The sequence below is a fragment of the Trachurus japonicus genome, chromosome 1 (assembly GCF_045865225.1).
Source record: "Trachurus japonicus isolate A0001 chromosome 1, Traja_1.0".
NCBI lineage: Eukaryota > Metazoa > Chordata > Actinopteri > Carangiformes > Carangidae > Trachurus > Trachurus japonicus.
This window is the reverse complement of record NC_140907.1, coordinates 37,464,929-37,487,887: the sequence shown is the minus strand read 5'-3', so window position 1 is coordinate 37,487,887 and position 22,959 is coordinate 37,464,929. Positions and strand designations below refer to the sequence as shown.

Below are 22,959 nucleotides of genomic sequence, written 5' to 3'. Positions count from 1 at the left end.
GAGGGATCTACATCTCACTGTCAACCAAACACATGGTAATTGTGTCCCCTGAACTTATTTGTAAATCAAATACACTATCATATTTCAATTGCTTGAATGTAAGAAAATCTTAATGTTTATCTTGAATGTGTAAGTCAAATGCATTATAATGTGGAACTATGCAACTATCCATAATTATAACAAAATGCATCAACTTTTTTTTTCTGATTCTCAAGAAATGTTCAATTTTGTCTTTCAGTCCACCCTCCTGCCAGGACAGATGACAATGATATTGTTTCTTCCAAAACTAAAGGTAGCAAACGTTTGCAGTCTAATGGCATAACACAACTTTTTTTCTAACTTGTTTGAGGTAATGGAAAGATGCCGTTACCTATATTTTTTTGTCTTTCAGAAAACATCTCAAGGTGCCAGGCTGAACTAAAGTCATATCTTGAAAATGAAACAAAGAATCTGTTTCAGGGGACAAATGAGGAGGAATCATCGACTCTTTTGAAAAATATCTATACGGATCTTTACATCACAAAAGGAGGCAGTGGGGAGGTTAATAGTGAACATGAGGTTATTGAATTAGAATGTAAAAGGTGCACAAATGAGGAGAAGAAAATCCACCTCAGTAAGATTTTTGAACCTTTACCCAAAGAAGAGAACCGACCCCAGAGAGTCCTGACCAAGGGAATCGCTGGCATTGGGAAAACTGTCGCTGTGCAGAAGTTCACTCATGACTGGGCAGATGGAACAGCCAATCAAACCATCCAGTTCATATTCCCATTCACATTCAGAGACTTGAATTTGATAAAAGACGAGCCTTTCAGTCTTTCTAAGTTAATACATTACTATTTTGAGGAGGTGGAGGATTTGGAAATGACAGACCTCAAAAAGTGCAGCGTCTTATTCATCTTTGATGGCCTGGATGAAAGCAAATTCCCTCTGAACTTTACAACAAATGAGATGTGCCGTAGTGTTACAAAGATGACTACAATAGATGTCCTACTAACCAACTTGATCAAAGGCAAACTGCTGTGTCACGCCTTGGTCTGGATCACAAGTAGACCAGCTGCAGCCAATAAGATTCCTCCAGAGTTCATCAACAGAGTGACAGAGGTACGAGGCTTTAACGATGAGCAGAAGGAGGAGTACTTTAAAAAGAAAGTTTCCGACAAAGATATGGCTGAGAAGATCTTGAATCATCTTCACTCAAAGCCGTTAAGAAGTTTGTACATCATGTGCCACATCCCTGTGTTCTGCTGGATTTCAGCCACGTCTCTCCAGAGTCTCCTCACAGACACTCATGAAGGTCAGTTGCCAAAGACCTTGACTGAAATGTACTCTCACTTTCTGATCATCCAAACAAAACGCAAACTACAGAAGGATTATCAGGATGTTGAGGCAGACAAAGATTTGATCATGAAGTTGGGGAAGTTGGCGTTTGAACAACTGAAACAGGGCAACATCATCTTCTATGAAGAAGATCTGAAAGATTGCAACATTGATCCAAAACAAGCTGCAGTTTATTCAGGAGTTTGTACACAGATTATAAGAAAAGAATACGGTCTTCACAAGCGAGAGATTTACTCATTTATACATTTAAGTGTTCAGGAGTTTCTTGCAGCTCTCTATGTATTGGAGACCTTCATACAAAACGGAGAAAACCTCATTAAGAGTCGAACAAGTGTGAGGGTGACATGTAAGGAAGGAGACGTTCCTATCATCCTCCTACATAAGAACGCTGTAGATAAGGCTTTGTCTAGTGATCATGGGGAGTGGGACTTGTTTCTACGCTTCCTGCTCGGTCTGTCCAAGGATGAAAATCAGAAGCTTCTTCAGCAAGACTTTGGATTCAAAGGAAGACGTCAACAGAGCAACCTGGAGACAAACAAGTACATTCATGAGAAGATCAAGAAACTGTCTTATACAGACAAGAGCATCAATCTGTTCCACTGCTTATATGAGTTGGGTGACCAGTCTCTGGTGGAGCAGGTCCAGAAGTACCACCGCTCAGGGGATGTTAGCAAAATTTCCCCTGCACATTGGTCAGCTCTGGCCTTTGTGTTGCTTGTCTCCAACAAAGACTTGGCCGAATTTGACCTGAAGAAATACTACCGATCAGATGACGTTCTGGAGAGACTGGTACCAGTACTCAAAGTATCAAAGACAGCTTTGTAAGTATTTGGCTTCAAAAAACCCATCCACTGTGACACACTCAGATTGTTTAAGTGTGTCATGTCGTTCTACCCTTTAGGTTGGATGACTGTAACCTCACCGACAGAGGCTGTAAGTACATTTCATCAGTTCTAAGCTTCAAGTCCTCTGGTCTAGAGGAGTTGGACCTGACCAGAAACAAACTGGAGGACTCTGGGATGGAGCTTCTCTCTGAAGGCTTAAAAAGCCCATACTGCAAACTCCAAAGACTCAGGTAAGGAAATCATTTACAGAAGCACTGTGGGTCTATTTTCTTTTCTCTCATGGAGAAGATGTTAGTGATCATATTCATTTCCAATCCAATTCCAAGCTGTGGTTTCCCAATTGACCAATAATTGTGATTTGTGTTTCTTTTTGTGTAGTTTGAAAGAATGTGGCATTACAAACCAGGGATGTGAGTTTTTAGCCAGTGGTCTGACTTCAAACACCTCCCACCTCAAGGTTCTGGACCTCAGTAAGAATAAAATTCATGACGAAGGAGTACAGTCGCTCGCAGAAATTCTCAACAAGTGTCCTTTGGAAACGTTGAGGTATTGTTCTACCTGTTTAGTCGGTATTTTGTGTGTTCTTGTGTACATTGAGGCAAATGACCTGCTTGTGGGAAAACACTTGCTCCTAGCAATCAAAAATAACATTAAGTACCTTTTAAGATTTTCACAAGAGCAGGGAAGGAAACAGGACATCTCATAAGAGTCTCGTAAACATCTTGGCTACAGATATAAATTTTACCCTGATGGTGTAAATGGAATGAATCTGGGGACCATTGATATTGAAATCAAATTTTCTGACAACCTCATCAATAGCTGATTAAAAACCATCTGTGTGTTTTGTCTGAAGGTTATGTGAGTGTGGCATCACAGGTGATGGATTCAAACCTGTGGTTTCAGCTATCCGCTTGAACCCACCTCATTTGAAAAACCTGGATCTGAGCGGGAACAGTTTTAAAGGCCAGGTAGTTGCTCAGCTCACTGACTTTCTGAAGCATCCTGACTGCCAGCTGGAGAGATTGTGGTAAGAGACATTTTACCACTACTAAGCTAACAATAGGGTGGAGTAGTGACAAGCTTGTTAGCTAATAGCATACAGGTAAATAAGAGTTATGATAATGTTGATTTTATGATTTCTGGTGATGGGCAAACTATTCACTGATTAGTTTTGCTGGCGTCATTGAGGCAGGGGGAATCTGTTTACAGTTAGCACCAACTATGATCGCATGGCTCAGAAAACTGGACTGTCCTTTGACTTTTAAGATGTTGGCATACAAACCAAATGAGAAGACTAAGCAAACTTTAAGACCTTTCCAATATAGAATGTATAACATCTACTGTTTTTCTTAAGGCTTTCTAAAACCGAGCTACAAAGGGAATGTGCCGCAGATCTGGCCTCAGCTCTGGCTTCAAACCCTTCTCACCTGAGGGAGCTGGATTTGGGAAGGAATGATCTAGGTGATGATGGAGTGGCAGCGATCGCTGCTCTGCTACGGGATCAAAACTGCAAAGTGGAAATACTGAGGTGAGACAGCACTGTGATAAGACACCAGTGGTTTCCAAGTTGGTCTAGATCTCAGGTAACCAAGCAGACTCAAATGGTCAGGTGTGTGGGCGAGTAGGTTAACTCTAGCTTCACTAAAGTGCTTTTCCCCAACAGATTGGCTGGCTGTCGCTTCACAGAGGAGGGCTGTGCTGCCCTGGTCACCAGTCTGAAGTCCAACCCTGCCCATCTGAGGGTTCTGGATATTGCCAGAAATGACCTCAAAGACCATGGACTCCAAAACCTTACTGAGTTTTTGGCAAAGCCAGATTGTCATCTGGAGACACTAAAGTGAGTGTTATGGGAACTTTCTGTCTCAAACTCATCATGTAGTTGGACAATGATACAGGTATTAACGTTACTGCTCTGAATTGAAGGTCAGAAGTCAAAAGCATCAACACTGATCAGTTGAAGGCTAGAGATCTTATCAAAACTATAGAATGTCTCCCTATTTAATAAATCCACCAGAAAACTGAAAACTGAACTGAAGTGTCCCAACTGTCTTCCAGCCTGAAATGCTGTACCTTAACAACAGCCAGCTGTCAGCCTTTGACCCTTGCCCTCAGTCATCTCCCTACTCTGAAAGAGCTTGACTTGAGCAACAACCACCTGATGGATGAAGGGGTGAAGATGCTTTTTGACTGGAAGAGCAAACCACAGTGTAAACTTGAGATACTAAGGTGAGACTTTTAATTTTCATGTAAATAGGTGTTAGAACACCTGTGGTGTTAAGACAATTTATTTCTCTTTCAGACTGGCAGACTGTGGCCTCACAGAGGAGGGCTGTGCTGCCCTGGTCACCAGTCTGAAGTCCAACCTGGCCCATCTGAGGGTTCTGGATCTCGCGAGAAATGACCTCAAAGACCATGGGGTCCAAAGCCTTAATGAGTTTTTGGCAGAGCCAGATTGTCATCTGGAGATACTAAAGTGAGTGTTATGGGAACTTTCTGTCTCAAACTCATTATTTAGTTGGACACAGAGGTTGTAGCATACCCTCCAAAAGATGGTAAGAGACTCGACTGATGGTTTAACATTCATTGCTGTTCAACAAACGAGCTCCACAAATCAACGTGAGAACTGTCAAAATAAAGAAAGCACAGCAATCACATTTCTGTTTCCACTTCTGTCTATAAAAATGGTAAATAATCACAGTAGCCTACTTTCTCAAACAACTCAGCAATTATAACAAGAAATACACTGCTAATTCACCAAACAGGAGAGCGAAAGAGAGTTAGCATATTTTCCAACACAAATCATCAAATAATTACGGTAAGTAATGACCATAAGCACAATGCACACTAACCTTGTGCCTCCTCGGGGGGTTGCTATAATACATTCAGCCTTCAACGTTTTATCAATAAGTTGCTGTTTCTGTTTTGTTGCTCTCTTTTCCTTTGTTTTACCTTAAACTTTTACTGTTTTACTTCTAGCTCATTCATTCCGTGGTCAAGTAGCTTTGCTTTTCCGGCAACACAACACAGAAAGGAAGTAGGAAGTAGTGGTCTTCAAAATAAAAGTTCACTATTTTACTCAACTAAACTATTAGCTCCAAAATGAGCAATATACTCATAAAAGTAGATGAAATTACATTTTCTCATAATAAACCCAAATCATGAAACGTATACCGAAATCATGCTAAAATGCATCTAAATCAAATATTTTTTTTTTTAGATTCACAGCTGCCCTCTAGTGGACAAAACGAGAGACAGCACGCACAAAACCAAAATGGGTTTGGGTTTACATGGGTTTACTGCGCTGAATTGAATGTCAGAAGGTCAAAAGCATCAACACTGATCAATTGAAGGCTAGAAATCTTATCAAAACTATAGAATTTCTCCCTAATTAATCCATCGGAAAACTTTCCACTAAAGGATCTGAAAACTGATCTGTCTTCCAGCCTGAAACGCTGTACCATAACAACGGCCAGCTGTCAGCCTTTGACCCTTGCCCTCAATCATCTCTCTACTCTGAAAGAGCTGGACTTGAGCTACAACCACCTGATGGATGAAGGGGTGAAGATGCTTTCTGACTGGAAGAGCAAACCACAGTGTAAACTGGAGATACTAAGGTGAGACTTTTAATTTTCATGTCAGTAGGTGTTATAACACCTGTGGTGTTAACGCAATTTATTTCTCTTTCAGTTTGTTGGGGTGCACCAAGAGCAGTTGTGAGTCTCTGGCCTTGACTGGGAGCTCTAAAGCTTCACTCCTAAAAGAGCTGGAGCTGAGCAAGAGCGATCCAGGAGAAGTAGGTCGGATGCTTCTGAAGGACAAGCTTAACAAACTGGACACACTGAAGGGCATGGAACAATCAAACATCTAAGCAGCAAAATCCTCCTCAGAGACACACAAGTGGACATGAAAGAGCAAAGGGTCATGGGAGTTATTGGTTTCATAACCATTAACAGACGTTCTACCCAGTTTGGATTCTTTCAGTATGAGTGACTTTGGAGATCAAACAGGCCCAGAGCTTGTAACTCTAACAAACACTGAATCAAGCGACATGGCGAGCTGAAGCTGAGACTGATACTGAACTTTGTTCCTCTGATAACGTATGAACCAGACATTCAGGAGGATTTTACCAGCAGCCGGGTTAAACACAGAGGCATCGTCCTCTCTTTTTCAGAGTCTTTGTAGTTACCCAGACGTTTCCCTGAGGACCTCAGTGTCACAGCATTCTTTCTAAGCTGTTCTAGTTCCTCCATGGATAGATAGATAGATAGATAGATAGATAGATAGATAGATAGATAGATAGATAGATAGATAGATAGATAGATAGATAGATAGATAGATAGGACAATTTAATAATTAACCCTTTGATGCACAACATATGCACACCCCCTCTAATGCGCAACATGGGTCTAAAATGACCCGCATTCATTTTCCATGTGAATTCATGCTGGGTGAGTGTTTCTTTGTGGTATCTTTTAAAATCAATATATTTTATCATTGAATCCTCCAAGTATTATTTGAATATCTTGTTTTTAATTAGTACAGGGTGTTATTTCCATTTTTACTTTCTTATTTTAAGAACAAATAGACAAAAAGTCTCAGAGAGTGGACCAGTTAGCTAGCTAGCAGTTGACATTTCTACATTCTACTGTATTAGTTAACTACAGTAGAACATGTCACCAGCTAGCTAGCTAGGTAGCTGTTGACATGTTCTAGCTGGTGTCTACAATAGAATATTATTCTATTGTTGTCACCAGCTAGAACATGTCATCATGTTAACAGTTAGCTAACTTGCTAATATTAAGGTATTTCCCTTTATGACAAGTAATGTAGCTACTTATTCAAGGTAACTAAAACCTTATAAATTATGCACAGTTATCTTTAATGAGTCATCAAATGTTTCTTTAGGTAAATTGGAATAATTGTAAAACAAGTAAATATGATTATATGTGCTTAAAAAAGAATATTTACTGAAGAAAATTATAAATACTGTGCAGTGATTTCAAAGATATAACATTGAAATAGCCTACTCAGATAGAATAAACTATGGTTAGCTGTTGACCACAGTAGAATATGTCAACAGAGCTATTAATGGGGGAAAAGGACAGGTAATGACTAGTCATTATTGTAATCAAGGAAACAATGGTAAAATTAAAGTATTCTTGCTATACTTGTTTTTTCAACCGGTCCACTCACTGAGACATTTTTGTTCATTTTTGTTCACAAGTTAGAAATGAAAAATGGAAATAATGACCCCACTAATAAAAAACAAGATATTAAATAATACTTGGAACATTCAATCATAAAATAGATATATTTCAAAAGTTACAGCAAAGAAACTATCACTCAGCATGAAATCACATTGGAAATGAATGTGGGTCATTTTAGACCCATGTTGCGCATTAGAGGGGTAGTGATACAAAATGTGTTTTTATTAAAAAAGTGAAAAAGTAAAAAATAAAATAAGGATGTATTATGATCAAAAACAAGTTAATTGAGGAATACCTGGAATTCTATATGATGAAATAAATTTTTCGCAAAGATAAAGCACAAAAAAACTCACTCGGGTCTATTTAGACCCATGTTGTGCATCAAAGGGTTAAAGCCATTATCTATCAATCTATCTATCTGAACTGGTGGGGGGTCTTTCTCAGTGTCTTTCAGATCGTAGAACATAGCTTTAATATGTGTTTGCTTTAATAATAATAATAATGAATTTTATTTGTAATGCACTTTAAATGTTTGTTTTTTTTCCTTTTTAAGCCCACCTCCTGTGAGACCAGAGAAAATAAAATAAAAAGGAATGTAATATTGTACTGTACTATTTAAATTGTGTTTTCAAGATAGAGTAATAAAGTATATTTATATTATAACGCGTTGTCACGTCTTGTCTGGGTGCTTTCAGACTTGTGGCCTTTGTAAATTTATTTCCTGGGGGTGAAATTCCCCGAGGTGGAGTTGTTGAGCAGCACTTAAATTAGCCTATGAGCCCTCACTACTCTCACATTCACCCGCCACACATCAATATATTAGTTGTACCACAACGCTGGTTGCAGACCTAAAGCTAAAGCTACCCAGAAGGCTGTGTACAACTGTACACCAGCGATAGGCCCTACTCAACCTAACAGTGCGGGGCAGCAGCATCTAATCTGCTGTTTGTTGTCTGTTACATCTCAGAGACCAGTTTTCAAAACCAACAAACAGAATGCATTTTTTTTTCTGCTTAAGATAAATTATAGGCCAGGTGGAGTTGGGCTTTGAGAATCAAATGAAACCAGTTCTAAAATTTAGATTCCATCAGAGTCGTTAAGATGTTTTTATTTCGATTCCCCTCAGCGGTTCCTAAACAATTTAATTCCTTTTAATTCCTAAGCAAAGTACAAAGGCATTATAAATGTGGTCCAATATAAACTCTGAGTGTGATAACAGGTCCAGAATGAATGGAAGAGTCCGTCTCTTGGTGGAGGTTACAAAAAGTAAGACACATCAATGTCCTTGTTGAATCTAACTGAAAAGGATTTGACATTTAATTTCCTTAACTCACACACACACACACACACACACACACTTCTACACAATTCACCTCAGCCCAAAGATATAAAGACGATCAAAGGAAAATCACCATGAATCAATCAGTCGACAAGAAAATAAAAAGATTTGGATGATAAAGAATTCTGTCTAAATAAATGAATGAGACATAAATTCATTCAAAAAAATTTATTTTGCATTTATTCCTGTCATCGTCTACATTGTGTGTGTGTGTGTGTTCAGCTGCAGGGCCGGTGTGAGGCGGAGGAACGCCGCCGGTCAGACGCCGTACGACGTGGCGGCTGTAACGACATGGTGTCTCTGCTGGCGGCTCGGACCGGACTGGACTTACTGGGCAAACTGGGAAGAACCAAACTGAACCTGGACCTGGTCTGAGGAGCCAGAGGAGTCCAACAGAACCAGGACCTCAGACTGTAGAGAGTCTGATCTGGTCTGGTCTGCTTCTGTCGACTGTTAAACACTGAATATGGAAACGTTGAATTCAAAGAAACAATCAAACTCAGTTTATTTGAACAGAGTGCAGTTCCTCTCCTGAACACCAGAGGGAGCCAGTCTCCACACACTCAACATGGTTACAGCCTCATCACTTCCTGTTTATACAACTCACCTGTTCACACTTTATTAACCATTAAAGGTGCCGACACAGGTGAGACGGGTGTTTTCTTAAAGAGACAGACGCTTCAATGGAAAAAGGTTTAATGTAGAACTCAGACAGCAGCAGCAGGGGGCGCTGCAGAGCAACTCAGTTCATCTGCTTCACCAGCACCCAGCCGGTGGCGGCGTTGTGGTGTCAGCGGCGCAGGCGGAGGAAGAAGGCGTGGCGACACTCGGTGCTGTCGACGGGGTAGTACTTATCGTAGAAGTCCAGGATGTATTCCTCCGCCTTGAAGCCAAACTTCTGGTACAGCAGCATGGCCGGGTTACTGGCCGACACATGCAGCGTCACGTCCTTCCCCATGCACGTCTGAAACACACACACACAAACACACACACACACACAGAGGTCACACACCTGAGGTCACCTGAGGAATCACTCTTCTTGGTTTTACCCGTTGTAGCTAGGGCTGACCCCAAAAAATCGAAGCTTCATTCTTGCCATGGTAATCGATCTTTAAGTCCGTGATTGATTGTTTTGTTTTTTTTCTTCCTTTTATCCTTTTTGACACCGGTTCTCATTGGCAATTGTTACATTAAAGCAGTACTAAAGAACTTTCAGTTTTGGTTGAGTTTGGCGGCGCCTGTGAACCAAAGCGGTAGTGTTTTGCCTGAAGAAAGACTCCATTTCCCATGAACACTAGCGTGAAGCCCTGTAAATATCCTGCATTAAAATTAACAGAAGACATCAAAACTAAGTTTCTGTTTCCAGTGGATCATTTCAAAGTGAAAACACAAACATAATCCATTGCTAAAGTGCCGTTTTGCCTGTTCCCTCCTTGTTGTGACTCGCAAAAGTGAAAGTGAAAGTAAAGTGAGAGCCGGGTTCCTACCATGCTCCTCAAAGCTGCTTAGTGCCAGAGAAAGAGATACAGACCCCCTCAGACCACGACAGAGGTGTCATTCAACTTGTTGTAAGTCGATGTATCATCACAAAAGTTATGAAAATATTTTATGAAGGTTGAAAAGTTACTTAGTGCTGGTTTAAAATGAGTAGGCGACTTGGCATCCTGAAAACCTGCCTGATTTTGGAGATATGCTGTGTTTGTTTGCCATTTCTTTCATTATTTCCGCTACGATCGCGCCCCGCCCCCGTAAGACGTTACAATCGCGCACCCCACCGGCCGTCGAAGCTTCGATTAAAATCGATTTTATATCTGCGAAGCTTCGATTATCAAAATATGATAATCGGGTCAGCCCTAGTTGTAGCACGGACAAGCTCAGTGTGAGAGAGGAGTGTGTTGCCCCTCTCCTTCCTGCCTGGTGCAGTGCATGCTGGGACATGTAGTCTCACCTGGATGAGGCCGGCAGCGGTGCCGTCGCCACATTGTAATTTGAGCCGAGGCAGCGAGTGAGTGAGCAGTGTAAACTACTACTACAGTCATGGTCTGCTGGTCTCCTAAAGGGGGCGGAGTCATGGTCTGCTGGTCTCCTAAAGGGGGCGGAGTCACGGTCTCCCAAAAATTAACCCCAACTGGTCAAAATAACTAAAAAGATGCAGTGTTTTCAGACCTCAAATAATGTTGATATTCATTTTTAACTACACTAATGTTTTAACTTAGGAAGAGTTCAGAAATAAACATTGATGGATATTTTCATTTTAAACCTGCAGCAGCAGAGATTGTTTACTGATCTACAGATTATTTACTGATGTTTATGTTAAAGTTCTAAGGTTTTCTATTAAAATAAAGTCAATTATGACATTTCTTGTGTTCTCTTTTTATTTGGAAAGTAAAGTATCGAAAAGTATCGACATACATGTTGGTACCGGTATCGATACCAACATGTTGGTACCGTGACAACACTAGGTGGTAGATGGTGCGGGTGCAGTGCATGCTGGGAGGTGTAGTCTCACCTGGATGAGGTGGTAGATCATGAAGGTGCCGACGCCGGCCCTCCTCCACTCGGGGTGCACCAGCAGGAAGGAGATGTACGCCTCGTTGTACTTGACGTCCGGCACCATGAAGCCGAAGCCCACCACCACCTTCTTGTAGAGCGCCACCACGCTGAAGTCCGGGTACTGCAGGCACTCTGATAGGTCCACACCTGAAGGGGGGAGGGAGAGGCGGCCAATCAGAGGCGTTCAAAACAAAGAAAAACACGCACTCTCCAAAAAACTTTCAGGAACAAACTAAAGAGGTGCACGGCCAAAAGTTGCACTTAAAGAAATAGAAGAAAGGCCAGCAGCACTCGTGTCCTTCTCATTGTTTTTATTGCAAACTGCGTCGGCGCTTAACACACACAGACCGGTTTCGACAACGTCTTCCTCAGTGTGCAATATTCAACAGGAAGTGATGTATTTAAATACTCACAGCTGTGGTCAATCACTTGATCGACAAATAACAGTACAACTTCACAATGCAAAAATATTAGAAAAATAGAAACATGTAGAAAAATGTAAAAATGTAACAAATATCCAAAAACCCAGACATCTAGAGTATCAGGTAAATAGGTAAATAGGACGATTAAAGTTAAAAAAGTGCGGTCAGCCATTATAATAAAGGCCAATCAGAGGTGCTCACAGAGGGACGGTGTCAGGTGACAGGAAGTGGGTTTTACCTGGCCAGAAGCTGTCGTGACACATGGCGTTGACCGACGGGATGTGGTTGGGCCTCACGTAGCAGTAGTCGATGGGGGCCTCGGCCTCCGGGAGCCAATCAGGATCCGCCCTGTGAGGGTACGCCCTGATCTCTGCCAGGAGGCGGAGCTTCACCGGTCGACTCTCGTAGTCCCTCCTGATTGGACACACACGGGGGGTAATCAGATTACCACAAATACTACTGCAGTTACACGACCACATTTATACTACTACACTCCTAATATTACTTAAGTAATACTACAGTAATATTATCTGCATCTACGGATCTGAGGATTTTATGAATTGATATCCGATCTTTCTATATACTATATAGACCGAATCTCCTTGTTGTTTACATTCTACTTCCGGGTAGAAAACCAGCACGTAATTTGAATGAGAACAGTAGTAATGAACGAGAGTTTAGCTATATATCATATTTTTCACACCCTATCACCGTTTAGACAAATCTGCAATGATTGAAGAAACACTACTATTTCTATGTGTGTGTGTTTTGTATTGCTATGTGTTGTATTCATTCAGTTTGGGGGAATTGCGGTGTCTAGAAAGCATCAGTGGCTCAGCTGACAGGGACAGCTAACAGTAGCTAAGCTAACGGTAGCTAAGCTAACACCAGGAGGTCAGCTGTTAAAACCCTCCCGTTGTGGGACACGACATGAAACTACTCCAGTTAGCTCAGTCATGTTGGAACTCAGGTATCCGCTGGAGAAAATATTTTTTCATGGAGCGTTTATTGAGTCACTGAGTTATTACAAAAATGTGCACACATAAATAGTAATGTTTGTCCAATCATTGGTTTTATAGACTTTACAAACATCAGATTAGTCTAAACGGCGATATAGTGACATGAAAAATTATATATATATATATATAGATATAGATATATATATATATATACACATACATGTATATATATATATATAGCGAAACTCTCGTCTGTCACTATTGTTCTCATGCTGGTTTTCTACCCGGAAGTAGTTGTAAACAACAAGGAGATTCGTCCTATACACTTCGATACTCATCGATCAGACAGTCTGCAGAGTGTTTGCACAGCAGCATACTACATGATGACCCACAATGCATTGCTCTCCTACCCCAGCCGAAGTCAGCAGACTGAAGCTGATTTCATTTTAGCTCTAAACTCTGTAAATATATCACTTTATCTACATTTCACTCATTTTTAGGCCGTTTAGATCCCCAGTGTGTCGTTGATTTGTCTAAATACCAGCTGACGAATTTAGCGCTACTCAAGCTCACCGTAGTGAGCAACGCACTGACGGTTATTTTCACAAAATAAAGCGCCCGTTGCCCTTTTATTACACAGAAAACCATGACGATAAAATTTGTGCTTTTACTATGAAAAAAGGAAGTAGTCGATGTAGCTAGCTTGAAACCACCGTTTTGACTGATCTCGTCCCGTTAACAGTATTTGACCATTCAAGTCGCCAAGTTGCTAAAATACTTCACAGTTTACTCACATTCGTACTGTCGTGGCATCGCCATTGTCGGCTCATGCTACTTTTTTTTTTCTTTTGTCCTGTTCGCGGCAAGGAAGTGGCGATCGATGATGCATTTTGGGTAATTTGAGTGTGAGTAGTAAGCTAGTAATGCATACTCAACATTATGGTGAATCTAGTGTAGCTACCATTGGGAACTTACTGCATACTCAAACTGGCATACGACGCATTCGCAAACTCAAAATGAGTTAATATGAGTTGTAGGAAAGGATGCGGTTTCTAACACACCCAGACTCTTTAATATCTTTAAAGTCAGATCCAAACATCCGTGGTTCCTGACTTGTGGCTCGTTCCGGCCAATCAGAGGCTGAATTTCCTCCGGCTCCGACTGAGTTTTACCTGATGAAGGGTTTCAGGATCCTGGACGTGTACGGACTCTTGATGCTCTGATCCAGACTCCCCTCGGCGCCCATCAGACGGTGCCAGAAGGACGGAGAGTTCTGCTGCAGGCCACGCCTCCCTGACGGCTGGATCTGCACACACACACACACACACACTTTTTACATATGGCAGCAAACATCTGCTCTGCCGCGCCCCTCTGACTGAAGCCCCGCCCCCTCTGATCGCTGCCATCACTAGTATATGGCTGCAGAGTCGGATCCCTTAATGCCACCTAGTGGTTGGCTGTAAAATTGCAACTACACAAAATCCAAATAAAATGCCAAGATCCAATTGTTTGTGAAGCTTGGAACACTTAAAAACTTTTTTTAATAGCCTATAATGAAATAAAATGCTTTTAAATGTTTATTGCATGGGGTTACTATTGGTTTTGTATGCTAATGGATACAGATATGACAGATGTGGACAATATGGATGGCAGTAGGAACGTGAGTATCGAACGTGAATCACATTGTTCGTTTAATGTCATAAAAGTTTTTGTCTAAAATGTATTTCCAAATATTGAAAGCCCCGACATGAGAAATTGTTCTGAAAAAAATGTAAAAAGTCTATATTTTAAGCTTGTTTGTAGCGGAAGCTCCCAGTGTCTCAGTTCACTGCTCTTCCTGTGTCAGTGCAAATCTCACGTGATTTGCACTGACTGGCGGAACAATTTCTCATGTCGGGGCTTCAATACAAGAGGGACATTACAGACGAGCACTATGGAGGTATTTGGATGTTTTTTGGTGTGTCTTTTTGGACGAAGAAAAGTGAGCACCATTCACAACCATTATATGGACAAATACTGCTGCACGGAGCCCCGCTGTAACTCAGAGAAGCCACGGAGGACTCTGAAACTTCTCCCAGCCCTTAGTCCACATGAGGGGGAGGAGATAATGAGTGAAATTTGAATTTTGGGTGAACTATCCCTTTAACAGGTGGCGCTGTAGCAAAAAACCATGGGGTCTGAATCTGCAGACACAAGCGTCTTGTTGCCGTACCTGGAAGCGGTCGAGGATGCGCAGCTCGTGGCTGTTGGTGCAGTATTTTCCCGTGACTCCGCCCCCCGCCAGAGGCCCCGCCTCCTGGGCGCCGTAGATGCCGCCCACCAGGCTGAGCGTGGCGCTGACGGCGCGGTCGACGTCCAGCAGGGGGAGCCCTCGCTGCCTCTTGGCCTGGCGCACCAGCAGCTTCCTGTGGAGGCGCTTGGCGTGCGGCGTGACGGCCAGGGCCAGCGGGCAGCCGTCGAGGCGCCGCAGCAGCATCCGCTCCTCGTACAGCGACAGCGCGGCGAAGCGAGGACTCTGGGAGCCGCCGCCGCCGCCGCCTTTCTCAGCGTGAGTCATCCGCCGGCGCTCGGGACCGGACGCGCCAGGGGCCGCCGAGGGGCCGTCGCTCCGGCCCGCCGCCTCGTCAAAGTCGTCCTCCCGCTCGCGGCCCTCGTCGTCCTCGCTGTCGGCCTCGCGCTTGATGTGAGGAGGAACATGGCGGAGCTTCTTCCTGGCCACGAGGCCGGAGCTGGGCGGAGGAACGTACTCCATCCCCGGGTCGATCATCCCCTCCGTCTCCAGCTCCTCGTCGTCTGGAGAGCAGAGGTCAGAGGTCAGAGGTCAGAGCCAACCGCACCATTAGAACCAATGACTATCATACTTTTAACATGTTCACTAGTTTTTATTTGTATTTAGTTTTTAAGAATTCTACACTATGGTACGACACCCAGTGCAGAGCACACACACACAAAACCAGTTGTTCATCAATGCAAAACCCCTCAAACTACACGACTCAATCAATTACAAAACTCTGCAGATTATGTACAGGGCTGTAAACAGAGATCTTCCACATAACTTACAAGATTTGTTCATAGACAGAGAAGTGACACACAGTCTGAGAGGAAATATGTTATTTAGGCAGAGGAGAGTGACAACTACGCTAAAATCCTTTTCTATCTCAGTCACTGGTGTCAAACAGTGGAACAAACTAGATGATGAGACTTGTGGGCTTTTAAAAGAGAAATACAAAACTCTATTCTGGACAATTATAAATTGATTTAAACCCAGAGAAAGGGGTTTAATCAGGGTTTCCTCTACACGTAATTGATCATGGAGCAACGCCACGGCAAAATAAAAGCCGCCACACCTTCAGAATGATGTGTGTGTGTTAAAACAATGTAGGCTAAAGCAGGGTTTCCACAACCAACCATTAGGTACTTTGCACCTCTTTCCACTATACGAAATGAAAATGCCCCCGCTCCTCAGCGCTTCCGCGTCCAGTGTGCCCGCCCCCCCCCCCGTCAGGAGGAAACGGTCTCGCGCGCAAACATCGCAACATGCACCGCACTTTTTTGTATATGTGGCCATGCGAAATCAGGCATTTTAGGCCGCAACAATCACAAAAAAATCCTGAAAATCCTGGAGGGACTGGTAAATGTTACACAACAGATTTGGTGTGAACGCAGGACGTAATAATAATCTGGTACAGGTGTAAATATAATGAGATAAAAAACATTAAAAACTAAAAAATTATTTGAGTATTTAAATCTGAAGCATTAGAAAAGTGAATCTGCTTTGGGGGGGGGGGGGGGCTAGAGAACAGCTGAGCGTGTGGGCGGAGACTCACCGTGGAACAGCGCCTGCGGCGGCATGGCGTCGGGGATGAGGTCGGCCTCCGACAGCAGGCTGGGCGTGGCCGAGTGAGACGCCGGCGTCCCCGGGGCGGAGAAGTCGGGCGACGGCGACGGCGAGGGGCTGGTGAGCGGCGTCCGGTCCGAGGAGCTGAGGGAGGAGAAGTCGATGACCTCGCCTTTCTCCAGGACGAGGTCGGGGCGGCGGCCGGCGCTCCCGCCGCGGGCCGCGCCCAGCTTGACGGGCGTGGAGGAGGCGCTGCGGTCGGCGTAGCCGCTCACCGCCTCCTTCTGCGCCCGCCGGATGTCCTTGGCCTCCTGCGTTCGTGAACGCTTCTCCTTCAGCTGCATGGCGTTCTCCACCGGGTTCCTGGCGCCGCGCTTCCTCAGCCCCTCCACCGTGATGATCGGCTCCAGCGCCGGCTTGGAGGCTGCAACACACCAGCTCAGGTTAAAGGAATAGTTCACTCAAAATTGAAATTTGACTCATTATCTCCTCCCCCTCATGTGGACTAAGGGCTGGGAGAAGTTTCAGAGTCCTCCGTGGCTTCTCTGAGTTACAGGGGGTCTCGGCGTAGCAGTGCATGTCCATATAACGGTTGCAAATGGATACCAACTGTCTTCGTAACAAAAAGACACACGTCCAAATCTCGCGCGATTGAGGAGCTTCCGTTACAAACAAGCTTGAAATATCCACAAGTTTCCGAACGTCATCTATGGTCAAACCCGGAAGCCGGTTTTGCCATTTTGGTGGAATTGTACGTTTACGTTTCCATGGTTTCCAGTCATAACATAAAAAAAGCATGCAATTTATCATTTGTTTTCATTATTCTGAATGAGGTATGCCATTATGTAACCAAATAATTTCCTCGAGATTGTAGCTAGGTATAATAGCACATGTACAAAATAATTAACCCAAATAACTTCAGATGAGACCAAACCCAGATAGATATTAAGATAAATATATTTCCATACAATAGTTATCATTTTCCATACTTTTCCAGACCTGGAAATGTATAAAATCAAATTCCATACTTTTCCATACTTCAGGGTTCCTACAGCTTAAGCCAAGTTAAATTTAAGACTTTTTAAGACTTTTTTTAAAGCCACTTGAAATGAAATTTAAGACCGACTTCACAATAAACACAAATGCAGGAAAAAAAACACCACATCAATTACATACTGTAGGGATAGGGACAATTTTACCCACTTCCAAGGTAAAGTGACTGCTACATGAACATTGGATTGTGTCTCTTTCAAAATAAATGCATAAAAAGTCCTAAAAAAAAAAAAAAAAACACTGACTCGGGAGCTGGTGGCGGTGAGAAATTTAGCGTTGACGGCCGCCACTAAAACTTCTCTATGTCGGAATGTTACCAATTATTTTGAGAGTTGAGACTAATTACAACCATAAAATACCACTTATCATGTGTTAACATTTTTAAGACCTTTGAAAAATTGATTTAAGACATTTTAATGCCAATTAAGGCCTTGTTTTTAGATTAATGAATTCAATGCCTTTTAAGACTTTTTAAGGATCCGTAAGAACCCTGAAGACGTTGACTCTGTCTGATTTTATTTCATTTTATTGTTTTTATTGTAGGGCTCTCATTTTTACCCATGTTGTATGCCTTTCATTTATTTCATTTGTATGTGTAAGGTTATGTCTTTATTTCTGATGCTTTTATTAGTTATTCTGTGGATGCTTTAACGTGTTCAACAAATAAAGTTGGATGGATTTGAAGATCAATAAATTCAGATAATAGTTGACCAGAATCTCAATCATATGTCCGGTAAACTGAAACCTGTCGGTCACGTTGTCGGGTGTCCCTGACCAGAGACGCTCACCTTTGGCCTTGGCGCTGGACTTGTCGGCCTCGGGCCTCAGGGTGGGCGGTCGGTTCTGGACCAGCTTCCACCAGCCCGGTTCTCCAAACTCCTGCGCTCCGGAGCGGAAGAAGGTTGGGCTTCCGACGGAGAGGCAGCCGGCCACCGTGCTCCACCACGTCGACGTCTTCTTCCTGCTCGGGACACGACACGACACGACACGACACGACACCGCTCAGACTCAGTCACACACACACGGGGACAGAGTCTGAAACACTCAGACGGTCTGGAACTGACTTTTATTCAACAGAAACTAAAACTGACATGACACTTTAAAGGGACAACGAGGAGTTTTGGAAAAGCGAAGCGTTTTCACACTACATTTATGAGCCTCCGCACCGTGAAATTCTTTGACCGGCGCAAGACAGACTCATGTTTTCATTCATCAAGAATTAAAGTCAGAGGTTGGAAGACGATCACATACCGTCGTAGTATGTGCATTGGGTCTCATTCATGAAACGTGAGTAAATCTGTGTGTAGATTTGCACATAAAAGCTCACTCTACTAAAACTCTACTCCGGATTCATGAACGGTGCGGGAAACTCAGATTTGATCGTAAACACGTGTGTAACTTCATGAATGCCAACCCATCGTAACCTAACAACACGCCCCCGGTGATCAGCAATTAGCATAGATCTCCATACATGAATAGCCATATAAGGAGATCCTGACCACCATATTAGGAGGTAGGTGCATCATGTTCACCTACGGCCATGACGCAAACGAGGAAAGAGGGAGAGAGAGAAAAAAGAGAGATCACGGATCAAAGTCATTTTGGTTGAAGTGGAGTCCAGAAAAAATATTTAATTCTCTTCTGTTAGTAGTAGTGTGACTGGGACAGGTCAAAGGCGTGGAGGGAAGAAACAGATTTAGTGAATTAAGTAGGCCTTTCCTTGGTTGATTAAAGAACCGTTTAAGAAGTAAAGCCAGAATAGTTCGATATGAAACATGAAAAAATAAAAAAAAATACACACAACTCCAGAGCTACAGCAGCAACGGGAGGGGGAGGCTCTTCACAGCCTCATCTGTAGAGGAACATGGTTGTATCAACACATGAATTTATAGGCAGGTTATATTGTTACAGAAGCACCAGCCGTCTGTCACAGCTCCATCCAAACCGGTGCCGACTGCGCTGCTGCGCAGGGTGAAGTGTGCACCCACCGAGCGCATACAACACAAAAAAGTTTTTTCCGGTTTTATATCTGATTATTATCATCATAAGATGGAGCCTTGACGTGTTTGTGCGTGTCCGATCCCTAAAACGTCTCTCTCTCCAAATATTTCGAATTGTTTTTCATGTTTAAATTATGTGTTTCAAAGGCGTCGGCGTATTTTGAACATGAGAGAGAGTAATACGGATTAAAATTTTAATTTTCAACAGTGACAAGCAGTATTTATTTGCATTCCTACATTTACACAAGCGCTACACACAGTCCGGAGCAGGTGTAGATTTTGTGAGTAGCTATGAAGAAATCAGCGCTACTAAAAGATTGATGAATGCGGAAATCCACGTAAATTTGCGCTGCTCAGGGTTTACACACAAATCCGTGCTGCTCACGTTTCATGAATGAGACCCAGTGTGGGTATTTTAGAGTCCACTATGTACAATAACGCGGCGACAAGATGGTGAAACACACGATGCAGTGGTCAACTCTGTGTGTGTGTGTGTGTGTGTGTGTGTGTGTGTGTGAGACTCGCCTGGTCCCCAGCAGGAAGTTCCAGTGTCGACCAATGAAAGCGCAGATGTCCTCCTTCCACCTGAAGTAACCCTGGCGACCGGTTCCCTCCAGAGACAAGTTGTACATGGCCAGCATCACCACCTGACACACACACACATTATTTACACATTATGTGTTAATTCATTAATTTCACATCACTGTGAATGTGTAAAAATCAAATAGTCTAAATGTAATTACATCACTAATAGTTATATACACCAGATATTTGAAGTATCTATTAATAAAAGGACCAGTTATTAATGTTTGAAGTATTAAAGTCATTAATTGTTTAACTTTATCTTAATGTTTTTTTATTGCAAATGATGCACTAACATTTAAATTCAGTGTTTTGTTAAATGGGAAAGTGACGGTGTTGAGGAATAGTTAGGAATTTCTTTGTTTTTTTGAATGTTGTTGAACTATTTAAAGGTGTACAGAAATGGCCGTTTGTCCCGTTTGTCGCGCCGAGTTGTCACGAGCTGCAACACGAGTTTACCCGAGTAAGGAAAATGAATTTGATTGGTCGTTATCGAGCGGGCGGGATATTCAAAGTTTGGGGCGAGCCCGAGCTCCGTGTGTGTGCGTGTCTCAGACGTTTGAATGACGGATGACGGATCCAATATCAGTGGCTAGTGAATCGTGTACAGGCTGACGTATAATCCGTGCGCCTGCATTATCCAATACGAAGAAAAAAAAACTACACTAAAATACACACTTTCATCACGGATTTACTCAAAAATAGAATTTTGCACAAAGTTTGGCCTACATCGTCTGATAGATGAGTTATTACACTAATTTTATGACCCAGAGTGGGCTCAAATTCAATTTTCTTTTCTGTACACCTTTAATGACTATTTATTCATTTATTAACAGTTTTTTTTATCATGTTGAGGGTTGAAGAGGTTTCTGTCTGACTTTCATTGCACTGAACTGTACACAGTACTTTGAATGTGTATGACAATAAACTAAACTCAACTAAACTAAATTGTTGTTGTTGTTGTTTAATACCGGGATTAAATTGTGTTCAATTCGACCTCCTTGTCTTTTCTGTTCTGTGTTTGGACTTTTAACCTCCATGTGAATGTGACTGTTTCTACATGTTTTATCCACAAGTCCTGGTGTCTGGTCTGTTCTTAATGAGATCGTGCTAACTCTTGATGCTTTTGCTGATATGTTGATGAATGTGCATTGTCCTAATCAAATAAATAGATAAATAAATAGAGAGGTAACAGTGACGTGAGGAGGCGGAGCGGCGTCTGTCTCTCACCTGCTGCCAGGTCAGTCTCATCCTCTCGAAGCTCTCCTTCCCGTCCTCGGAGCAGTCGGAGCAAACGAACTTGAAGAAGTTGTCTCCTTTCAGGTAACTGGGCTGTTCGCCACGGAGCTGAGCTGCACACACACACACACACACACACACACACACACACACACACACACACACACACACACACACAGAGGAATTGATCAACTTGTACTTGTGCTTAATGAACGAGTGTAAATTCAAACCCGACTCTGACCAAGCCGACAGACTCCATCTAGTGGTAGAAGAGTGAAACTACAAATAATAAAACAGTCTCAGTTTCCATCACAGCTTTTCTCTAAATTAAAGTCATATTTATAAAATTTCAGTTCAACTCCTATCTGCAGGTGTTTCCATTGAAAGGAGTTTTTTGTGAATGAGCCGTGACTCTGGTGAAGTCTAGCCTGGCGCCACCAGGCTCTTCAGAGAGGAGAAGAGCCTGGTGTCTGTCTGCATTCTGGTTCCCGTCTTCTAGCGGAGACGGAAATCACCAAATTCACCAAAATAAAAGTGTTCACCAACATAAAACTTATAAAATAGACATTAACTTGTAATACAATAAAAGCAAAATGTTAACTTAATGGCTCAGGGACTTTCTTGTAAATTAAAGTTTCACCGCATTTTATTAGCTTGGTGCTTTTATTTTAAGGGAAAGGGTTGTCTCTCTCGCCCTGGATCCGGTTGCTTACCAAAACAGCGAGTCAACGGCCCCAGACTAGGTGAAGTCCAGTCTGCAGGTTTTTGTTCCTCCAATCAGCAGTAGCAGCAGACCTGACTCATTTAATGGTCCTAAGTTGTGAGCTGCACATTCACCACGCTATGAGATAATAACGGAATGTTATGAAACTGAGCCGTTTTCGAGGTAAATACAGAGACTGATGATGAAAAACTGTCCCTGAAGGCAACGCGCATCAGCAGTTTTGCATGAATTTCCCTCTAAAACAACTCTGTGTGGTAACGTTGTGTTATTATCTCATAGCGTGGTGAATGTGCAGGTCACAACTTGTCCACCAGAGCGTTGTGGAGTTGTTGGATTGTGTATTTGATGAGTTTGATGAGGGAAACCAAGAAATCCCATAATGAGCCTCCGTAGCGTAGCTCTGAGCAGCTCACGGCTCTGCTCCGCCGTTCTAAAAACAGCTTGCACCGACAATTAAAGGTAACGAACCTACTGCTATGACTATATAGGGATTATGGTAATGGGCCAATCTACCAAAATGTTGAACTATCCCTTTAATACTTTTCAAGACCCCGCGGAATCGGATCCCCTGTCGACTCACCTGCGGGGATCCAGCGGTGGCAGCGGTCGCAGTAGAAGGACATGTCCTCGCAGGCCCAGCCCCCGTCGGCGTCCTCGCCCACGTCGCTGGTCAGAGAGTCTCCGCTCTGGTCGTGCGACAGGTCGACGGAGCCCTGGTCCTCCGACTCCACGATCAGCAGCGTCTCTCCCTCCACCTCGCCCTCCTCCAGCCCCTCCGACGCCGACGTGCACGCCGCCTCGTCCTCCGCCCGCTCCCCGCCGCCCCCACCGCTACCGCCACCACTAACACCCTCCATGGC

General features: G+C 43.1%; 2 protein-coding genes across 2 annotated transcripts; one reads left to right on the top strand and one right to left on the bottom strand.

The window, feature by feature from the left end:
- Nucleotides 1-724: 724 nt before the first annotated feature.
- LOC146992518 (NACHT, LRR and PYD domains-containing protein 3-like) lies at nt 725-6,449 on the top strand. Its single transcript, XM_085787187.1, has 10 exons — nt 725-2,159; nt 2,240-2,413; nt 2,562-2,729; nt 3,037-3,210; nt 3,538-3,711; nt 3,847-4,020; nt 4,239-4,409; nt 4,483-4,656; nt 5,627-5,797; nt 5,871-6,449. Exons 1-10 carry the CDS (start codon nt 862-864, stop codon nt 6,049-6,051), a joined length of 2,859 nt encoding a protein of 952 aa, XP_085643313.1. The 5' UTR covers nt 725-861; the 3' UTR covers nt 6,052-6,449.
- A 2,969-nt stretch (nt 6,450-9,418) lies between these two features.
- On the bottom strand, nt 9,419-22,956 carry kat14 (lysine acetyltransferase 14). Its single transcript, XM_085787250.1, has 10 exons — nt 22,680-22,956; nt 21,367-21,488; nt 20,076-20,201; nt 18,343-18,511; nt 16,491-16,925; nt 14,876-15,456; nt 13,836-13,969; nt 11,943-12,118; nt 11,239-11,429; nt 9,419-9,693 (listed from the first exon to the last, which is right to left on the bottom strand). Exons 1-10 carry the CDS (start codon nt 22,954-22,956, stop codon nt 9,520-9,522), a joined length of 2,385 nt encoding a protein of 794 aa, XP_085643376.1. The 3' UTR covers nt 9,419-9,519.
- Nucleotides 22,957-22,959: the final 3 nt, after the last annotated feature.

Excerpts from the sequence above, each read along its gene's own strand:
- LOC146992518 (XM_085787187.1), top strand. The coding sequence starts at position 862 with ATGACAGACCTCAAAAAGTGCAGCGTCTTATTCATCTTTGATGGCCTG. Across the intron at positions 2,730-3,036 it reads TGTCCTTTGGAAACGTTGAG|GTTATGTGAGTGTGGCATCA; the intron begins GTATTGTTCTAC and ends TTTTGTCTGAAG. Across the intron at positions 3,211-3,537 it reads TGCCAGCTGGAGAGATTGTG|GCTTTCTAAAACCGAGCTAC; the intron begins GTAAGAGACATT and ends GTTTTTCTTAAG.
- kat14 (XM_085787250.1), bottom strand. The coding sequence starts at position 22,956 with ATGGAGGGTGTTAGTGGTGGCGGTAGCGGTGGGGGCGGCGGGGAGCGG. Across the intron at positions 21,489-22,679 it reads CCACCGCTGGATCCCCGCAG|CTCAGCTCCGTGGCGAACAG; the intron begins GTGAGTCGACAG and ends GTGTGTGTGCAG. Across the intron at positions 15,457-16,490 it reads GCCGCAGGCGCTGTTCCACG|ACGACGAGGAGCTGGAGACG; the intron begins GTGAGTCTCCGC and ends TCTGCTCTCCAG.